At 41.0% G+C, this 17,487-nt stretch overlaps 1 protein-coding gene across 2 annotated transcripts in view; it reads right to left on the bottom strand.

Annotated features, from left to right (window-relative positions):
- Positions 1-17,487, bottom strand: part of BOD1L1 (biorientation of chromosomes in cell division 1 like 1) — a 54,961-nt gene that overhangs the window by 15,429 nt on the left and 22,045 nt on the right. For both annotated transcript variants that reach the window (XM_059923330.1, XM_059923331.1), the window contains exons 9-16: positions 16,507-16,579; positions 8,667-14,643; positions 6,731-6,795; positions 5,769-5,853; positions 3,574-3,617; positions 2,071-2,128; positions 757-827; positions 71-143 (exon numbers count right to left, since the gene is read on the bottom strand). In XM_059923330.1, the coding sequence (XP_059779313.1) occupies positions 71-143; positions 757-827; positions 2,071-2,128; positions 3,574-3,617; positions 5,769-5,853; positions 6,731-6,795; positions 8,667-14,643; positions 16,507-16,579 (6,446 nt within the window). The remainder of the gene's footprint in view (positions 1-70; positions 144-756; positions 828-2,070; positions 2,129-3,573; positions 3,618-5,768; positions 5,854-6,730; positions 6,796-8,666; positions 14,644-16,506; positions 16,580-17,487) is intronic.

Here is a 17,487-nt window from a genome sequence, read left to right as displayed (position 1 = left end):
ATTATTTTGGATGTGAAAATAATATGATTTTCAAAGATATCTAAAACAGGAACATGTATATTCTAGATACCCAGTTCATCTTCTGAAGAGAGGTACTGCTTCTTTCCTTTTCTTTTAGGCATGTGCCTTTCTTCCTCTTCAACCTAGAATTAAGAGTGACTATATTAAAGGCAGTAGAATTTGGATCCAAATCTACTTAAAGAGGGGCACATTGTATTAGTTTCTAGCCCTTGGAATAAATTTTTTAAAAATCTAGAATAATGCTTCTGGCATCTAGATTTGGATTAGACTCATTTTGTAAGCTTGAGGGTTTTTTTTTTTAAGATTTTAATATAAATCCATACAAAATATCCATATCTATTTCTGGTTACATACTGTTATTTCAACAATTCTAAAATACGTTAAAAAAAATTCTCATTTTACCATCTCTGAAGTCAAACTATGTCTTACAATTGATGGCATGTCATAAATTAATTGGCAACATTTTTCTCCCCTCTTGGTGGCCTACTAAAGGGCTGATGAATAGGAGTTATATGAAAAAACATCCTTGACTGTACCGTAGGGACATGTCCAAATAACCTGGGACCTGCCAAATTACCTAAACCTTACAAGAACATAAAGAAGTAACAGTGATATGGAGAACTCTTAATACATACATTGAATTTCTTATATACACAAAGAGGTAAAAGCCTTTGTGCACAGGAGAAAGCACTATGCATAAAACATGAAATACTTGAGTTTCTTATGAAAACCCACCTCTTTAGGATTTGTTTCAACATTATGACTTCTTATGGCTTCTGTGTTGTCTTTTCCACTATTGGATATCTCTGAGTAATAAATACAAAAGAAAAAAGAAAAAACAAAACCCCACCTTAAGTATTCACTCCAATACTTATTTTAGGGGTGTGTGTGGAAGGGGGAAGGAAAAGAAGAAAGAATACTTTACAAATGACTGTGGTGGGATCCTCACAAAAACTATGTCAGGTAAGTTCCATGATTTCCATTTCTAGACTTGAGTAAATGGAGTTGAAGGAGGGAAGAGAATCACTGGAATTTACATGGCAAATTTCAAAGCCATTTCTCCCCCCAGCTCCTGTAGCAGCACAGTATGAACAAGTGTCCAAGGAAAACAATAGATCATGCATGGTAGCTCTCTTTGTAATTGGGACAAGTTGCAAAAAACCTCAATGTCCACTAACAAAAGAAGCAAAATAGTAACTGTGGTATATTCACACCATGGAATACTAAAGAGCAACTGAAGTAAAGTAACTAGAGTTATACATGTCAACATGACAAAAAAGAGATTGGGATTGGGGAGGGGGGTGCATAATATGGATTCAACTATATCTGTAACATTTTTTTAAAAAGTTATGAAGCAAATATACTGCATTTTAAGATATGACAAAACTAGGTGATGGGTACATGGGTGTTTATAATTATTGCCATTTTACTTTGGTTTGAAATATGGTATAACATGTTATAAAAATAACTGTATAGGGGATTAAGACCTCTTTCCCCATTCTTGGAATAGGGGATCAACAAAATCAGTAGGATTCAACAAAATTCTATATTTTGTTTTGAGAAGAGAATTATCCCTCTGGGGTCGGCAGTCTCTGCAGGTTGCGTGCAATGAGGCCTGACTCCTGGGCGATGAGCCTCATAAATGTGATGTCCCTGATCTGCTACCAAATTGAGACTGCTTGTCAGAAATCAACGGTTAAGTACTCAGCACAGAGCCTCTCCTATGATACAAACCACTGGGGGCTATACATTTTGTATCCACACTGGATAAATCCACTGTGAGGTTTCTGGCAAAGTTCTAGTAGCTATTTAAGGCAAGGCACCACTTACAAGCTATGTGGCCTTGAATGAGACACTGGACCACTCCATGCCTCAGTTTCCTCAACTACAGATGTGATGATGTTAACACTCATTGTAATGGATCATATAAATTAGATGAGTGAAAATTTGCAAACTAATTATAATTAGCACAGGGCATGTCACACAGAAGGCACTCAAAAAATGATAATTATAATATTAAAATTACTACTATGAATTTCACTAACTTACCTTCTTTGCTTTGAGATTTGCTATGAATTTCATTTGTTTTTGAGCCTGAATTTTCGACCTAAACACGCAATAGAGAAAGTTACTTATGGATAATCTCACACAAATCTTGAATATCTAGAAAATAATCTGGCCGTGTGTGGGAACGCTTAAAGGAAATGGAGTACGTGTTTTTTTTTTTTAAATTTCACTCAGAAGCTCAAGAGCATAGGGCATTTTCCTTTTGAAGAAGTTTCAGTTTAACAAATTAGCATCACACTGTGTTTATTCTCCTTGTCTTTAAAATGGTTATGGCAAAAGAGTAAGAAATAAGAGAGAAAAAATTTCCGAATTCTATGATTTCTCTTCCCATCCAACAATCCCTGAAGATTTTCTTTACTAAAAAATGTTGAGGGATTCTGTCATTCTGTCATAAGGTTTCCCTTTGTCAAATCTTGTCAACTGTACTTTTTTTTTTTTTTTTTACACAGAGAGGAAGTCTTAGAATATCCTACGATATTCTAAATCCTAGCTACAGAATTTCATATTTGGAAAGGACAGTTGTGCTTAGACGGGAAAAAGCCAGCTGCTGGGGGATTCGGGGAAACAAGGTCGGATGCTGGGGAGCTCTGGAGGTTTTGGCCACATTTAGAATCCTTTGAACTCCTGGAGGGTAAACCTGAACAGAACCAAGTGGGGCTTTTCTCTTCCTTTTACTCAGTAGACTGTGTGTGAGCTTCTAGATACAGACTGGGATGTCTCAACAGGGTGAGGTAAGCCCTCTGATGCCACAGTTGTCTGGTAGGAAGCAAAGCTCTTCTGAGTCCTCTAGGGGCACTGGAAAGAATGTAGCTGTCTGTGATTTGCAAGCATTTTACAAAATGTTCACTTCTCTATGCATTAAGAAAGACAAAAAAACAAAACAAAACAAAAAAACACAAACCCAACTCTTTCAAGCACAAAAGGGATTATGAGAGCCACAGCTGGGAAAAAATATGTATATATAGCAATTATAGTTTAGTATCTTCACAAAAGGTTTCTAAAGACATAAAGTGAACTTTAGTTCTTAAAATAAAGTCGGTTTGGTCTACAGCACCAGGATAATTTAAGACATCACAGTCCAATTTGCAATCCCATTATAGTAATAAAAAAATAGAAAGCTCCTAGCTCTTTGAAGGATTTCATTAGGATTACCAGGGGAGTTCCCTAGTCTGAGGGATCTGGGCCGCCTTCTATTTCCTTAGTGCTGTTTCATGACATTGGCCTGAAGAGCCACTAGAACACAGTGCTGCTGAATTCAGAGTGACTCCTTTTTTCTGAGAAAAACAACTAAATTTCCTGACATCAGTGGATATAGTTGAACATGAAACTGGAGGTGTCAGTAGGTTGAACTTGAATGGAGAGCACGTCCTGTCTCCTAAAGAAATGCACAGCCAGCCCCTCCCCTAAATGTAATCGCTCTCAAAACCCCAAATCAAAGCAACCCCAACTAATAACAACAAAACTCTAACCATTACAGTGACTTACATTTAGTGATTCAATCACCAACAAAGGCTCCCTCTGTAGTTCAGCTGTTCAAAAATAAAAATGAGAAATAAGGAAACTGAATGTTGTTTCTGAACCACAGAGAAACAAATTTAGAGCTTTTTAGTTAAGTCGGAATATGTCGCTAAGTGGCCTAGCTGCTTTTGTGAAATATAAAATTCTGACCAATTATATTCTACAATTCGTGTTCTGTCGTACTATCAGAAAAACAATGTTGCCTGCATTTTTACAGTAATGGCAGTGATCCATTAAATCACTGTAGTGATGTAACCATGTCGGCGTCTGAAGCTTAGAAGGACGGTGGAAGGAAGGCCTTTGCTGTAACTGTTAAGTGACAGTGTAACACTGGTTCATTTAAAAATAATGCCATCAAATGAAAAGTTAGATCCTATCCCTTCAAACAGCAATGGTCTGTTTATATTCTTTGGAAACTTGAAGTACAAGGTCTACTGTTTCTACTCAACAATGACAGAACACACATTTTTCTTTTAAAAACAACTTCCTTTTACGTAAGTAGATCTCTTATTCAACCGTACCTAAACACAGCAAAGTAACCTGAAATATAACTGGGGGAACAAAGGACTTCAGAATCCAAAAATGTTACCTTCTTGACAATTAACAAATGAGATATCAATTATTTGTATTATAACACATACATACAAATTTTAATTAATGCATCTGTCCAAGTTTTGGATAGATTAGTCATCGTTAGGGTTTTAACATGTGAGCATGAATGGCTTACCAGGTCTTGCGGTGGTCTTCCAGGACTGCCTGGTACTTTTGCTTATAAGGCTTCTGAGGTCACATACTTTGAAGGCTGCCCTTTCAGACGGTTGTGCCTTGGAAGGTCCCCACCCTGACTGCCCCAGATAGTTCCAGGTGAGGATTTATACACACTGCCTTTCTCTTTGCCTTGTCCACCGAATATACACCTACTTATCCTTCAGTATTTGCCTCCAAATTAGGGGGAGTATCAAGTGCTTGAAATGAAAATGCAAAACTTACATATTCTTTGACCTCTCAACTCACTCTTATGAAAACACTTGGGGAAATGCATGGTTACATGCATATGGAAGCTCACTGCAGCTAGTAAAAGCTACAAAAACTGGAGACCACTGAAATAACAAATGGGAAAATGCGTTACAGACCACTATTAAAACAAATGAAGTTGATCTGTGTACACTGACAATGAAGGCTGCCCACAATATATGGCTGAGTTAAAAAAAAATTATAGAACAGTATAATTCAGGTACCTAAACTGAATCAGAATAAGTCTCAGGATTTCAGCCATGATTGACAGCACAAAGATATCTTCCTAAAGACCAAGAATGAGAAAGTGATTACTTCTGCTGGGGGCTAAAGGAGAAGATAAGAAATTGGGCCTTTGCAAGCTGTGTCTTTGCTCCTGGATCATGCTTTACCCGAACTTTTCAGTTTTTTGAATGCTATGGACTGGATGTTTCTATCCCCCTCACATGGAATATATTGCCACCCACCCCATATACTGAAATCCTAACCCCCAATGTGATGGTATTGGAGTTAGGGCCTTTGGGAGGTAATCAGATTTAGATGAAGTCATTTGTAAAGTATAAAGTGGTCCTGAGACCAAAGTGTTTGAGAGCCGCTGTCCTAATCCCGTCTGACACTGAGGCTCTCCCCTAAAAAATACTTAGTGGACACCGAATACTACTGCACAGAGAGACTGAGAAGAGGCTATGCAAGTGGGGAGTAGCTTCAGTAACTGGGCAACTGCCAGAGCCCAGGAGTCATGAGCGTGAAGTTAAAAGAAGTGGGAACAGGGGCCGGAGACTAGCCTTTTGGAAGTGAACTGTGATAGCACCTGAAAGGACAGGGAGGGCCACACTGACACATTTGTGAGCTAGAGCAAGGGTTTGCTCCAAAGCAACTTGTTTGGCCACAATTATTTGGAGACATTGGATTTAAACAATTACCTTACATAGCACTGATTGACATAATATTGATACTTCATGAGAAAAAGTATAAGTTAAAAATGAAATAGAAAAGAGTTCTCTCTAACCTATGTTAAAAAGTGAGAGGTAAATCCATATAGCCTGTCGATGTCTTATTACAAGTTAGCTACTAATTTTATGTGGCAATAAACGATAAAACCACATGCAAGGAAAAAGTAATGTGAACAACCACTAAAAGGAATTTACCGATTCCACTCAGCTTTCTCCCACTTGGACTTTCTGGTGGTGCTGGAATTTCATGATTTTTCTCTTCCTCTGATGGCACAAATACCTAAAAAGTCCAAAGCACCATAACAAATAAGTTAAATGAGGTTTTTGAAATAAGAAGGTAAGTTTAATTCACCTCAAGTGAATTAAAAAAAACACCCAGCATCCTGTGACAATATAAAAGTCTACTTTCAAGTTTGTGAAATTTAAAAATGAATACTGTCAACCTTCAGAAACAAAAAAATAAAATAAGATATGATAAAACTAATTTCATCCATCAATGGCTCTCCTATTGCTTTAAAGTAAAAGAGTACAACACACAAGACCTTTCCTGATCTGCCCCACTTCCTCAAGAGGCTCAAGTCTCACCACAGCTCACCCTGAACCACTGCAGTGCCCGCTGTGATAAAAAAACAAAAACAAAAACAAAAAACACTCCCAAAACTAGATTTTATTCTAAGTATGATGGGAAGCCACTGGAAATTTCAAGCGGAGCAATGACATGTTTTTCAAGATAGCTCTCAGGGCTGTGTGAAGACTAGAGGAGGGACCGGAGAGAAAGAAAGTCCAATGGGGACACTACTGAAGTCGTGGCTTAGATTACGTGGAAGCTGTAGAAATAGAAATAGATGGATTCAAGTTATATTTTGGAAATGGACTGAATGTGGGGTGACTGAGGGTGACTCTTGGGTTTCTGGTTTGAGTGGATGGAATTGATGATGGCACTATTAACTGAGATTATTGAGGTTCTTAGCTTTTCCCCTATAGGATGTGACAATAACAAAACTTAAATGTCTTAAGTACAATTAGAAGCTATACTCTGCTTGTATAGCTATACAGAATACAGGAAATATATTCTGCTCAAGTGTACATATGTCTATATATGGTGAAAAGGTACTTACACCACTGACAGTTCAGCATAACTGAATTACCAGCCATACCTCAGTTTTCAAGTTGGCTTTCAGTCCCAATCCTCCCAAATCATTCAATGGAGACTCTTCAGTGCCTAAAGAAATTCAAAGCACTAAATCAATTTAAGAATTTGCTTGCAAAATACATCCTGAATCAAAAGGTAACAGAATGTTGTTATCTAGTACTCCATGCCCTCTTCCTTTGCTGTTTTATTTTGCTGTCAATAGAAAACAGTAAAAAAGAATATATACGAAAATTCTCAGATGAACAGAAAGGGGTCATTTACTCATTTTTGGTGGAGGGGGTGTGAAAATGTTTTTTTTGCTGTTAAGATGGCTGCCCACAAAGAATGATACAATATTATTTGTGAGGATGTCTCATTTCCAAGAATTTTTCTACAGTGATCTACATCAAGTTTGTCCCTAAAAGAAAATATTCTAGGCCACTGTGGTATATTCCCAATAAAGAAGGTGATTTGTGAATAGACTCACTGTACTTGCTTCATGCTGACACAGCAAAGTTGAACATAAAGTTAAAAACTGTGAAGTGGATAAAAAGAGAACAGAATTTTCTCTGCTAGAGACTCAAACCTATCCCTGTCTTGGTCGTTTCTTTCCTTCTCTCTTCTGTCCTGTGACTTCTAGTTTCTCTCACCTGCCCACATGTAAGCCTCCAAGGAAAACCCTTCCTTTCTCCAAGAGGCTGCAAGCTTGCCTTTGCTAAAAGCCCTCCTATTTCTGTTCCTTTAGGGGGAAGAAAAGAGGGGAGGCAGGAGGAATAATAGACTGTAGCAATGGTTGAGTCATAAAAACTTCCAGTGTTCAATTTACCCTAAGCTAAAATCAATGAAAAATTTTAGTCATTTATTTCAACCCTTGGAACATTTCTTAATGTCTCCTATCTAAGTCCCTATAATGAACAGGACTAAACCTACTGGCCTCAGCCTCTGGAGGCTGCATTTAGATGGTATCTAAGGTCTATTCCAGTTGAAAAGTCCAGGATGCTACAATTTATACAATCAGAGTAGAAAGGAAGACAACATCCCTGATCCCTTCAAGTCCAGCCCATGTGCCCCCTCCGAGTTCTCACAGCATTCTGTGGTTAACCCTATTCTAAGCACCTGTCACACTGCAGTGTCATGGCCTATGTACTATACATGGCTAGATTCACAGCTGTTTTCCCATCTTGACTATTTATCTTTGAATCCATAGTGGTACCTGGTGTAATGTGTCTGAAGTGGGAGTGTATGAATGACCGAGCTCAAAGCTTACACCTTTGAAAGTTACCAACTGTTTCTAACAAGACCAGCACTCTCTGAAATCTACCAGGAAGGAACGCGTTTCTTTTCCTTTTCAAACAATTCTAAACCGGAAACTAACTCATTTATATGAACAATAAACTCCATTAAAAAAAATAATGTGCTCCCTGATTAGAAGTAGCCAGCCAGACTGAACTGACACATATTTCAAGTCTGTAAGTCAGATAAGGGTTGGAATGATGCTTGTTTTTGTACTATTATCCCCTTTTATACAACAGAAAACTGAGGCTCAGAAGTAATTTTTTTCTAAGAGGCACCTGAGTACTATGCAAGTTATTTAAACTCTCTGAATCTTTTTCTTCATTTGTAAAATGAGGGTGATTTCATACGTTGTTGTAAGGGATCTTCATTTTGATTGATAAGAAACCTGAAGGTCCAAGAGGTTTAGTGACTTGCAACAGTCCTGCAGACAACACTTGGCCAGCTGATGACCTGGCTCTCAGCCTCTGGCCTCATCGCACATGAGAAGCAGGTCTAAGGCTTTAAGCTTTTAAACACAATTTTAGAGAAGCTTGACCTTCAAGTTGGATGAGAGCTATTTTGTGACGTTCTAGAACCCAAACCATCTTTTGGAAGATTGTCTTAAATGTCCTCTACACACAACTATCTTTGTAAAATGTGACAATTTGCACTTAAGAGATTCTCACCTATGTTACGCAAATTTTCTTCAGAAGAAACAGTGACTTCAAGGCCTCCTTCTTCCTGGAAGGACATGGTCATGCTGTTACCATCTCCTGTTTTCTCAGCAGACGCCGGAGCAGTCCACTTGCCACTGTGATCACTCCTGATAGTCAAGTCCTGCTTGCATTTAGGAGCCGAGGGAGCTACAGCGTAGGTAGCAGGAAGGACTGTCATATGAGAAGGAGCAATTTCTGATTCTTGGCCATTGATACATTCAGTGGTGGTGGTTTTCAAGTTGCCCTCAGGCCCCTGCTGATCATCAGCTTTTTTAGCACCGATATTTATGGCTGTCAAACAGAGCACCCTGACGGAGGAGTCCTTGGCTGCCTGCTCTGGTCCTCGAGGGTCGAGAGGCAAGTCCACACTAACGCCTGCTGGACACCTGCCTTGAGTGCTGTCCCCCGACGTCCCTGCCTCAGGGCTTTCATCTTCTCTCTGAACTTTGCCCGCACAGTCCTTGCCAGACTTCTCTGTCTCTGATGCACACCCAGCACCTGCAGAGAGCACGTTGACCAACACCCCGCCGTGCCCTTCCCTGGTGCCCACTGCCACCATGGGGCCCACTTCCTTTCCTCCTGTTGATGGCCCAGGATATTGACAGTTGTCCTCAGCAATTAGGCTTGGCAGAGGGGCCTCAGCTTTGTTCATCTTCGAGGGTGACAGGTCATCTTTTCCTTCAGGGCTGCCTGCAGTCAGCTGATTCTCTTCGTGCCTGTCTAGGCCAGTGGCGGCCAGCACACATTCGGCTGTGCTGGTGGAGATGATGGCGGCATCACTCAAGTCCTCTGTTCCCGCAATGGTGGGCTGATCTTCATCCTGTGGGACGGCGCCCACCATGACTGCCTCACGTCCTTCCGAGGTGCTGGTGGAAATCATGGCGGTGTCACTCATCTCCTCCGCTGGTGTGACCAAGGGATGGACTTCCTCCTGAGGGACAGCGCTGGACACTGGGCCCTCGCAGTCTTCTACTGAGCTTGTTGAGATGATGGCACTCCCATCTTTCTCTTCCATGCCCGGGATGGATCGCTCATGTTCCCTTCCCACAGCCACACCACAAATGGAGGCCTCGCACTCTTCTGCGATGCTGGTGGAAATGAGGGCACACTCATCTTTCTCCTCCTTGCTGGTTGAAGCGAGGGGGCTCTCGACTTCCACAGGTGCACTGGGCATGGGCACATCGAAGTCATCGGCGCTCATCAAGACTGGCCCTTTAGCTCTTTCTTCAACTGCTACAACTGGCTGCTGACTCTCGGCACCTTGGATGGTTGTTGCACTGGAAATGGGCACTTCGAACTCCTCCCCTATGCTTGTGGAAATCATGGCACACTCGTCTTTCTCCTCGTTTCTAGCAGCCGGGAGTTGGCTCTCATCGCCTGACACCGCGCTGGGCATGGGGACCTCGAATTCTTCCACGTTCATTCTGGGGCCTTCCACACTTTCTTCAGTTCTCAGGGCACTTGAACGACCTTCTTCCATGTCTACCATCGTGTTTAGCTGCAGGGTGAAATCATTTGTTGTACTGGTAGAAATCATCAAGCCTTTACCTTGACTTTTACCGCTGGCTAAACAAGCCTGGTTGGTAATACTGACACTGGCTTTAGCAGCCACAAGGCCGTCACAGTCTTCGTTTTCCACAGAGGTGATGATACCTTCATCTGCTTTTTCGCCTGGTGATGTGTGATGAGCCTCATATTCCGGGACTGCACCGGATACAAGAGCCTCATAACTGCCCCCCACCAGGCCAGTGGAAATACTGGTATCGTCGACTTTTTCTTTTCTGGTGAGCTGACTGTCACCGTGATCTGAAGCTGCACTAGTCATGGGACCCTCGCAACCTTCACGAACTGGAGCCACTTCGCCCTTTCCTGTAGCTGCGCTGGTCACGCTGCTTTCCACAATCCCTTTGGCACTGGAGCAGATCTCTGCATCTTTAATGTCCTTCTCGGCACCGCTCATGCTAACAACATTACTCTCATTTGCATTCGGGATGGCAGCCCCGGCCTCGGCTTCCACATGCCCCACCGCAGTGCCAATCCGACCATCCCCTTCTTCTGCACTTTCACAAACGGACACCCCTTCACCTCCTTCTTCGATCCCTGTGCATGTTGACGCGTGCCCTATCTCATTTCCTCTTCCAGTACTGGTCACAACACCCTCCCCTTCATCATCTTCCTCCTTCGCACCTGTGCTGGTCACAATGTCTTCATCATCGCACGGACCAGCAGCGACTAATGGTATGTTAGTGGCGTCTTTGGCAACTGTGCTGTCCATTGCACTCTCTCCGTTTTCTTCTGATTCGGAACTTAGAGCAAAGCCTTCGCTGCTCTCTTCTGAACCTGTGCAACTTGCCGGCCCCTCCCCATCTTCCTCTGTTATCCCTGTGCTGGTGACCGCGCTTTCACCTTCTGGGCCGTCGTTCACAGACCCGCCTCCCTCCTGGGTGGGACTGGCTCCCGCTGGCGTGTCGTTATCTACTGTGACCTCAGGGGCCCCTGTAACCCTCCGCTCCTCCTGTGGCCCTGCACCAGCTACTGAGCACATGACGAAGCTATCACTTCTCCGTTCTGCTCCTGTACACGTCACAGTCCCCTCAGTTTCCTTCTTGGGGCCCATTCTCATCATATTTCTCCGGAATCCATCCACCTCTTCACTGCTTAGGGACCCTTCTCTGATTTCTGTGCCAGCACTTGTTACCGCTCCATCACTTTCAACCTCGCTAATAAAAGTAACCGTTCCCTCCACGAGTCCTGAGTCTCCACTTGAAGAACCATCACACTTCCCCTCGGAGCCTGCACTGGTCACAGCATCATCCTTCTCTTCGGGTGCCGCGCTATTGACGTCATCTTCGGTGGTCCCTGCAGGAGCCGTCACTGGGTCAGCCACTCTTTCTTCCGGCTCGGCCACAGTGCACTCTCCACTTTCTCCTTCCTTGGTGCTTGTGAGGAAAGTTTCACTTTCAGCAAATCCTTCTGTGACGACGCCCCCACCCTCCTCTGCTGCAGCAAAGATGGTGCCTTCCCTGGCTTCCAGCCTGACGTGAAGAGAGTGCTTTCTGGAGTGCACACCCATCGTGAGGCCTTCATCCGCCTCGATGCTTGTGCAAGGCACAGCCACCCTGCCCTCTGCTGTCTCTGCAGACGTGGTTGTGGCATCCCCCGCCTTTACTGGGTTTAGGGGAACACCTCTGTCCTTCCCTTCAGTACTGGTGGCAATGGAAGTCTTTTCTGCTCTACCAGACCCAGCTGTTGCAGTCTCAGCTTTCCCGCTCCTTTGGTGTAAAACAGAGGATACAGTGTTGCTTTCAGCACTGGTGTCCACCTCACTGTTTTCATTCCTTCTGTCAGCATCAGTTGGCATGTTTTCTATTTCACCTGGGCCTCTATTATGCTTAAGTCCAACAGTTTCAGCATCTTTTTCTGTACTCACACTTACCACCTGATCAACAGCAATGCCATCCTTTTGGCCATTTTCTACAGAAGCTTTAATTGTCTGCTTTGAACTCAAGTTACTTCCTTTCCCAGCCACGTCCATTGAGCCACCTTCTTTGATAACATTCTCATTTTGCATAGTCATGTCTGTTAACTCACTACCAAGAGGCGTGTTTACTTTTCCTTGTTTGCTGTGGAGTACAGTGGCCTGGGAACCTTCTGGAATGTGTCTTTTGTTATCCATGCTTGCTTTTGCTGGTTTATCTACTGTGGAAACTGCATCACCTTCTTTGCTGTCACTTGTCCTAGGGCCTTCTGATTCCCTAACAGTCAAGCTTTGGTTAGGGATTTCAGAGTGGTCCACAAGCAAGGTGCTGGCTGTGCCACCTTCTGAAACAGTTCTTTTGTCAACTAAAGGAGTTACACCTGAATCATGAGATTGTTTCTGAGGCACAGCAGTCACAGAACTTAAGGACGGGGAGGAGTCTACATTTGTGGAATGTTCAAGAGCAGTATCTCCTTGAGCAACACGTTCTTCAGTGGGTCTGGTGGTGTTTTTCAAATTCTTTTGTGCCCTGTCACTTTCTGACAGGGCACGAGGTAACAATCGATGACTCGTTTCAGAGTCTACATTCATTTCATGAGTTCCTTGTTGAGCAGGCTCTTTCTCCCCGGGATTCGGTTTGGACACAGCACTTTGGAGCTGCACTTTCTTGGTCAGGGTGCTTTTATGATCAGCGTGCTTTTCAGAATTACCAACGGTTCCTGTTCCACGTCCTGATTTACAGGCTGGCGCTGCTGTTTTTGAATCTACTGTGGAAGTTCGTAACTCATCCTTTAGAACTGTAGTGCTGGTTTTTTGTTTTGTAATATTTTCTGAGTCAATGTCTTGCTGAGAACTACTGCTTCTGATGTTTTGGGTTTTGGGTACTTCCAATGCATTTTCCATGGCCAGCTCCAGATCAATTTCCATTGGCTCTTGCTCAGGCATCAAGGCAGGATCACCGCTTTTTTTGGGTCTCTGAAGGGAGGAACTACTGGGAGTACCCAAAGGGTTTGCTGCTGGTTTTTCTTCTCCTTTGGTCATTTCTTGGGATAAGCTTCCTCTTCGATTTTCACACAACCTTCTGCTTAATTTCTTTTCCACGACTGAACTGTTTCCCCTGGGCTTTTCATGACTGCTGTCAACTTCCTTACCATCCTTGTCCTCTGATTTATTTTCTTCCTTCTTTTTCACATCCTTACTACTATGCTTTAAGCTCCTGCTTTTGTGCCCATCTGATAACTTTCTCTCAAGTCTGGCGGAGGTTGACTCTTTATCACCCTTGTGCTTCTCCTTTGCTAGTGGTAACTTCGCTCTGTGACTGGACTCTCTCTGTGCACCGTGTGTTGAAGAGGCAGTGCTCTCTGATGCAGGTTCCATACCACTTTCTTCAGAAGGTCTGTCTTCAACTCTAGACTTCCGCAGCCTATCTGGGTCACTTTCTTCTGTGTTCTTCTCCTTATCTGGTTTTGAAGTGGTCACCTGTTTCATGACATTTTCTTGTGATTCTGTTTCAACTGCTTTTAACTGTTTGCCTTGGCTTTTGGATTTAGACTTTAACACCAGTTTCTCTTCTAACAAGCTCTTGGTTCTTCGCTTCTCCTTGTGAACAACCTCTTCTGCTTTTGAAATACTATCTACATTAGTCGAGTCCGTATCACATTTATCCTCTGAGTAACTTTCACTTCTTCTCTGTAATGTGCTTCCATGTTGCTTGGAACTCAGAGAATCTTTCTGAATTTTAGAATCACTTGATCTTCTTGATTTGTGCTCTGCCTTAGTTTTGTCGGCTGACCCGTGTCTCTCTTTTTTGTTGTTTTCTTTACGAACATTCTCATCGGTTTTTATAATATATTCAGAAACTGGTTTACCATCTTTGCCCAAAATTGATAATTTCCTTTCATTCCTATGTTTACTTTTTCGTTCAGTTTTATCATCTGAAGAAAGCCTTGTTTGTTGACTTGGCTTCTGAATATTTTCATCAACTTTCAAGCCTTTCTCAGAAGAGTGAAGCTCAGTCTCATCACCTGTTTTATGTGTACTGTCACCTTTATACTTATGTTTTGTAGACAGTTTGTCTTCTGACAAAGTTTTCTCTTTTTCAGGCTTGTCCTTGGAGGATTTTGTCTCTTTCTTAGGCAGGCTTCTCAAGTGTGGTATTTCAGAATCATCCTTCTTTGGATGCTTTTCATTTTTAAGTGTGCATTTCTGTTTCTGGGGTTCTTCTGTGCCACCTTCTGACCGTTCCACTGGCCTCTTCCCATCTCTCATGTCAGTCTCTTCCTGTACCCCTTCCACCACAACAGGGGTTGATGTCCGTCTTTTATGTTCCCTTTCTATTTTGGATTCATTTTTGTTTTCATCAGCTGAATGCAAAGACTCTGAAAGTCTCCGAGCAGGTTTACTTGGTTCACTCTTTGCATGAACGTGCTTCAAGTCCTTTGAAGAAGATACTTTTTCCTTTTCACAATGCTGTAAGAAAATAAAAGTTAAAATATAAGAAATACTAACATTAATTTTTATATTCACATCTAACATTTGGGTGCATATAGTACGTTGAGTGCTGTCACATGTTACACCTTACTTATTTAACCTTTGCCAGCAGCCAGTAGATATTGTTAACTTCATTCTATGCATCAGGAACCTGAAACTCAGCATGATTCAATAACTTGACACCCAGCAACGAGTTCAGATGATTTCAATCTGAGTGTGGTACCCTTCCCACTACATTGCAGCATCTTTTTAGAGAGTAGTTCTTTCTCCTGAGATGCGTCCATGCATTTAGGAAGCCTTCTTAAACTCTAAGTTGCTAAAGCCCACTAATGCCCAGTGGTCATTAATAAATATAAGCTGAAAGAATGACAAAGCAATGTTCTTTTTAGTCCAAAAGCTGAAAACCTAATGAAGGCAATTTAAAAATTTTGCAATGAAATAAAGGTTTCTTATATTTTAATATAGAAACCCAAATTATTTATGGGAACTCCATGAATTTAGGTTACCTGCAAGACAAGCTACTTAGGAAGCTTCAAATGCACACAATAAATCACGGTAATAATAATGTTATATATAACGTATGTATACGTTGATGTATCCAAGGGAAGATACTGATAGACCAAAACATCCAAACTTTCCTCCCTATCCCACAGTACAGCACTGAGGGGATTAATATTAATGACTAAGCACACTCTAATAAAGACTTATGGACTAGCTATAATTATTCTTATTCAAATAATGGGCTGAAGTCCTCAGAAAGCCCTCTGTGTCTCTGGGTAAGTATATCACTGCACCTTTTTACATTTCAACAACTACTAATATTGGGACCAGGACATAGCAAGATCTTAAAAAAGTACTTTAAAATTAAACTCCTCAAAGAAAGAACAGGGATTTCATCAACCTAATTTTACAGTAAGTTCTAACCAATTAATGTGAATAAAATTTTATGAGATCATTTTTCACAGAAATTTCTCATAAAATAAAGTTAAATATTTAAAGATATGCCATTAGAATATCAGGATATACTTATAAATATGCCTCTAATTTCTGGATAAAGACATCAAGAACATTTACTGGCTATGCATAAATAATTACTAAACCATTAGTGTCTCCCTTACAAGCGTTAAGATAGTTCAGCTACAGAGTTATAAATATGGCAGTATACGTAAACATTTAAACCCAGTGAAAACAAAAGTTTATCCCAAGAAAATAAGGCAAAAAGGAGAAGAAATGTATTTATTGAACATTTTTGGGGTAGTTTTATGTACGTATTTTTACTATTTAAAATGATCACATCTTAGAGACAATCTAAGTGCTCAACTAAGGGGAAATGCTTAAATTATGGTATTCAATATAATATACAATCAAATATTATAATTAGGAAGTTACAGCATACAATGAGTAAAGAGGGAACATTAAAAACACTTTGCAAGATTACATCTACTCTACAAAATTATGAACATATGTTGATGAGAAATGGAAGAGAATAAAACAGACAATCTATTTGCGGAGGGATTTTTAGCTTTTTTTCCCTTTTCTTTTTCATTATTATTCCTGGCAATTTTATTATTGCCAAAATAGGAAATAAGAGGTGGGGAAGTTGGGGGAAGGGAAGGGAGTAGAAAAGTAGCTATTATCCAGATAAAAGATCATATGAATCAACTTGCCAAAATGAGGAATTCAGGTCATAATAGGATGGGGGTGCTAGAATGCTGAATGTGATGGATTTTTTATTCAACTTGGAAAAAATCAGATTGTATTCTAAGTTTTACTACAAAGGACTGAATGGCGTATATCTAACAAAAGAACAGTTAAAATGGGGTTTTACTAATTAAGACACACCTCATTTGTTTTGAGGGTTTCTTTGGAATCTTCTTCGGATTGCTGTTTCTTTTTAGAATTCTCATCAACGTTCCTAGGTGGGGGAAAAAGTGAAATATGAACTTTGAATCAAATATCAGAATTTCTTGGGAAGATTAAAAAAAAACCTTAGCTTTTCTTTACTATAAACACTTAATCTATACATAGAGACTTGTGCATTTCAATTTAAATCCTATTCTTGGTCAACAGTGAAGAACTCAATCCCAAATGTGACATGGAACACTCTTGGCCCTATAGGAAAGTATTCTTGAAACAAAATTTCCTGAATTTTGCTTGAAGATGAATATGATATGGGCTACAATTTCATTCTGAAAGTCTTATCTTTTGAATAAACAGGGTAGTTTTATTTATTCAGATCAACTGGAATGAGGTCTATGAGAAAAATGAGAGCTAACTCCTCCCACTGAGTTCTGCAAATGATTGATTCAGCTATCTTCAAGTTTAAGATAAATTTATATAACTGCATCACGATGGAACAGCAAAGTTATAGCCCATGCCTAGACAGCCACTCTCAATCTCTTCAGCTTTGTAATTCTTATAGAATTAACCATGATAATGCAGTGCTAAAAAAAATTTGGCTCGGACCTCCGGTTTATGGGGAGAAGTATGAGATTCTGGTGAAGTGAACTGCCTGGAAAGACTGGAGAATGGAAGCAGTCACTGTCAGTAAGAGGTAACTGAATGTCCAGAACAGGGATACTTCCTGAGTACTTCCAGAGGGTCTATAAACTCTCTGAAACTCTAGGGACAACTGTGTGCTTATGCATGTGCATTTTTCTGGGCAAAGAGCCCAAAGCTTCCGTCAGATTATCAAAAAAGCCTGCCCCCCTCAAAAGATTAGTATACACTACTTTGAAATATTATAGATATTAACACAATGAATTATGATACTGAAAAGGAAACCCTAAGGTCTTTCATAAACATGGAATAACATACACATTA

This window comes from Balaenoptera ricei, chromosome 5 (assembly GCF_028023285.1).
Source record: "Balaenoptera ricei isolate mBalRic1 chromosome 5, mBalRic1.hap2, whole genome shotgun sequence".
In the NCBI taxonomy this organism is placed as follows: domain Eukaryota; kingdom Metazoa; phylum Chordata; class Mammalia; order Artiodactyla; family Balaenopteridae; genus Balaenoptera; species Balaenoptera ricei.
This window is presented reverse-complemented; position numbering and strand designations above follow the sequence as displayed.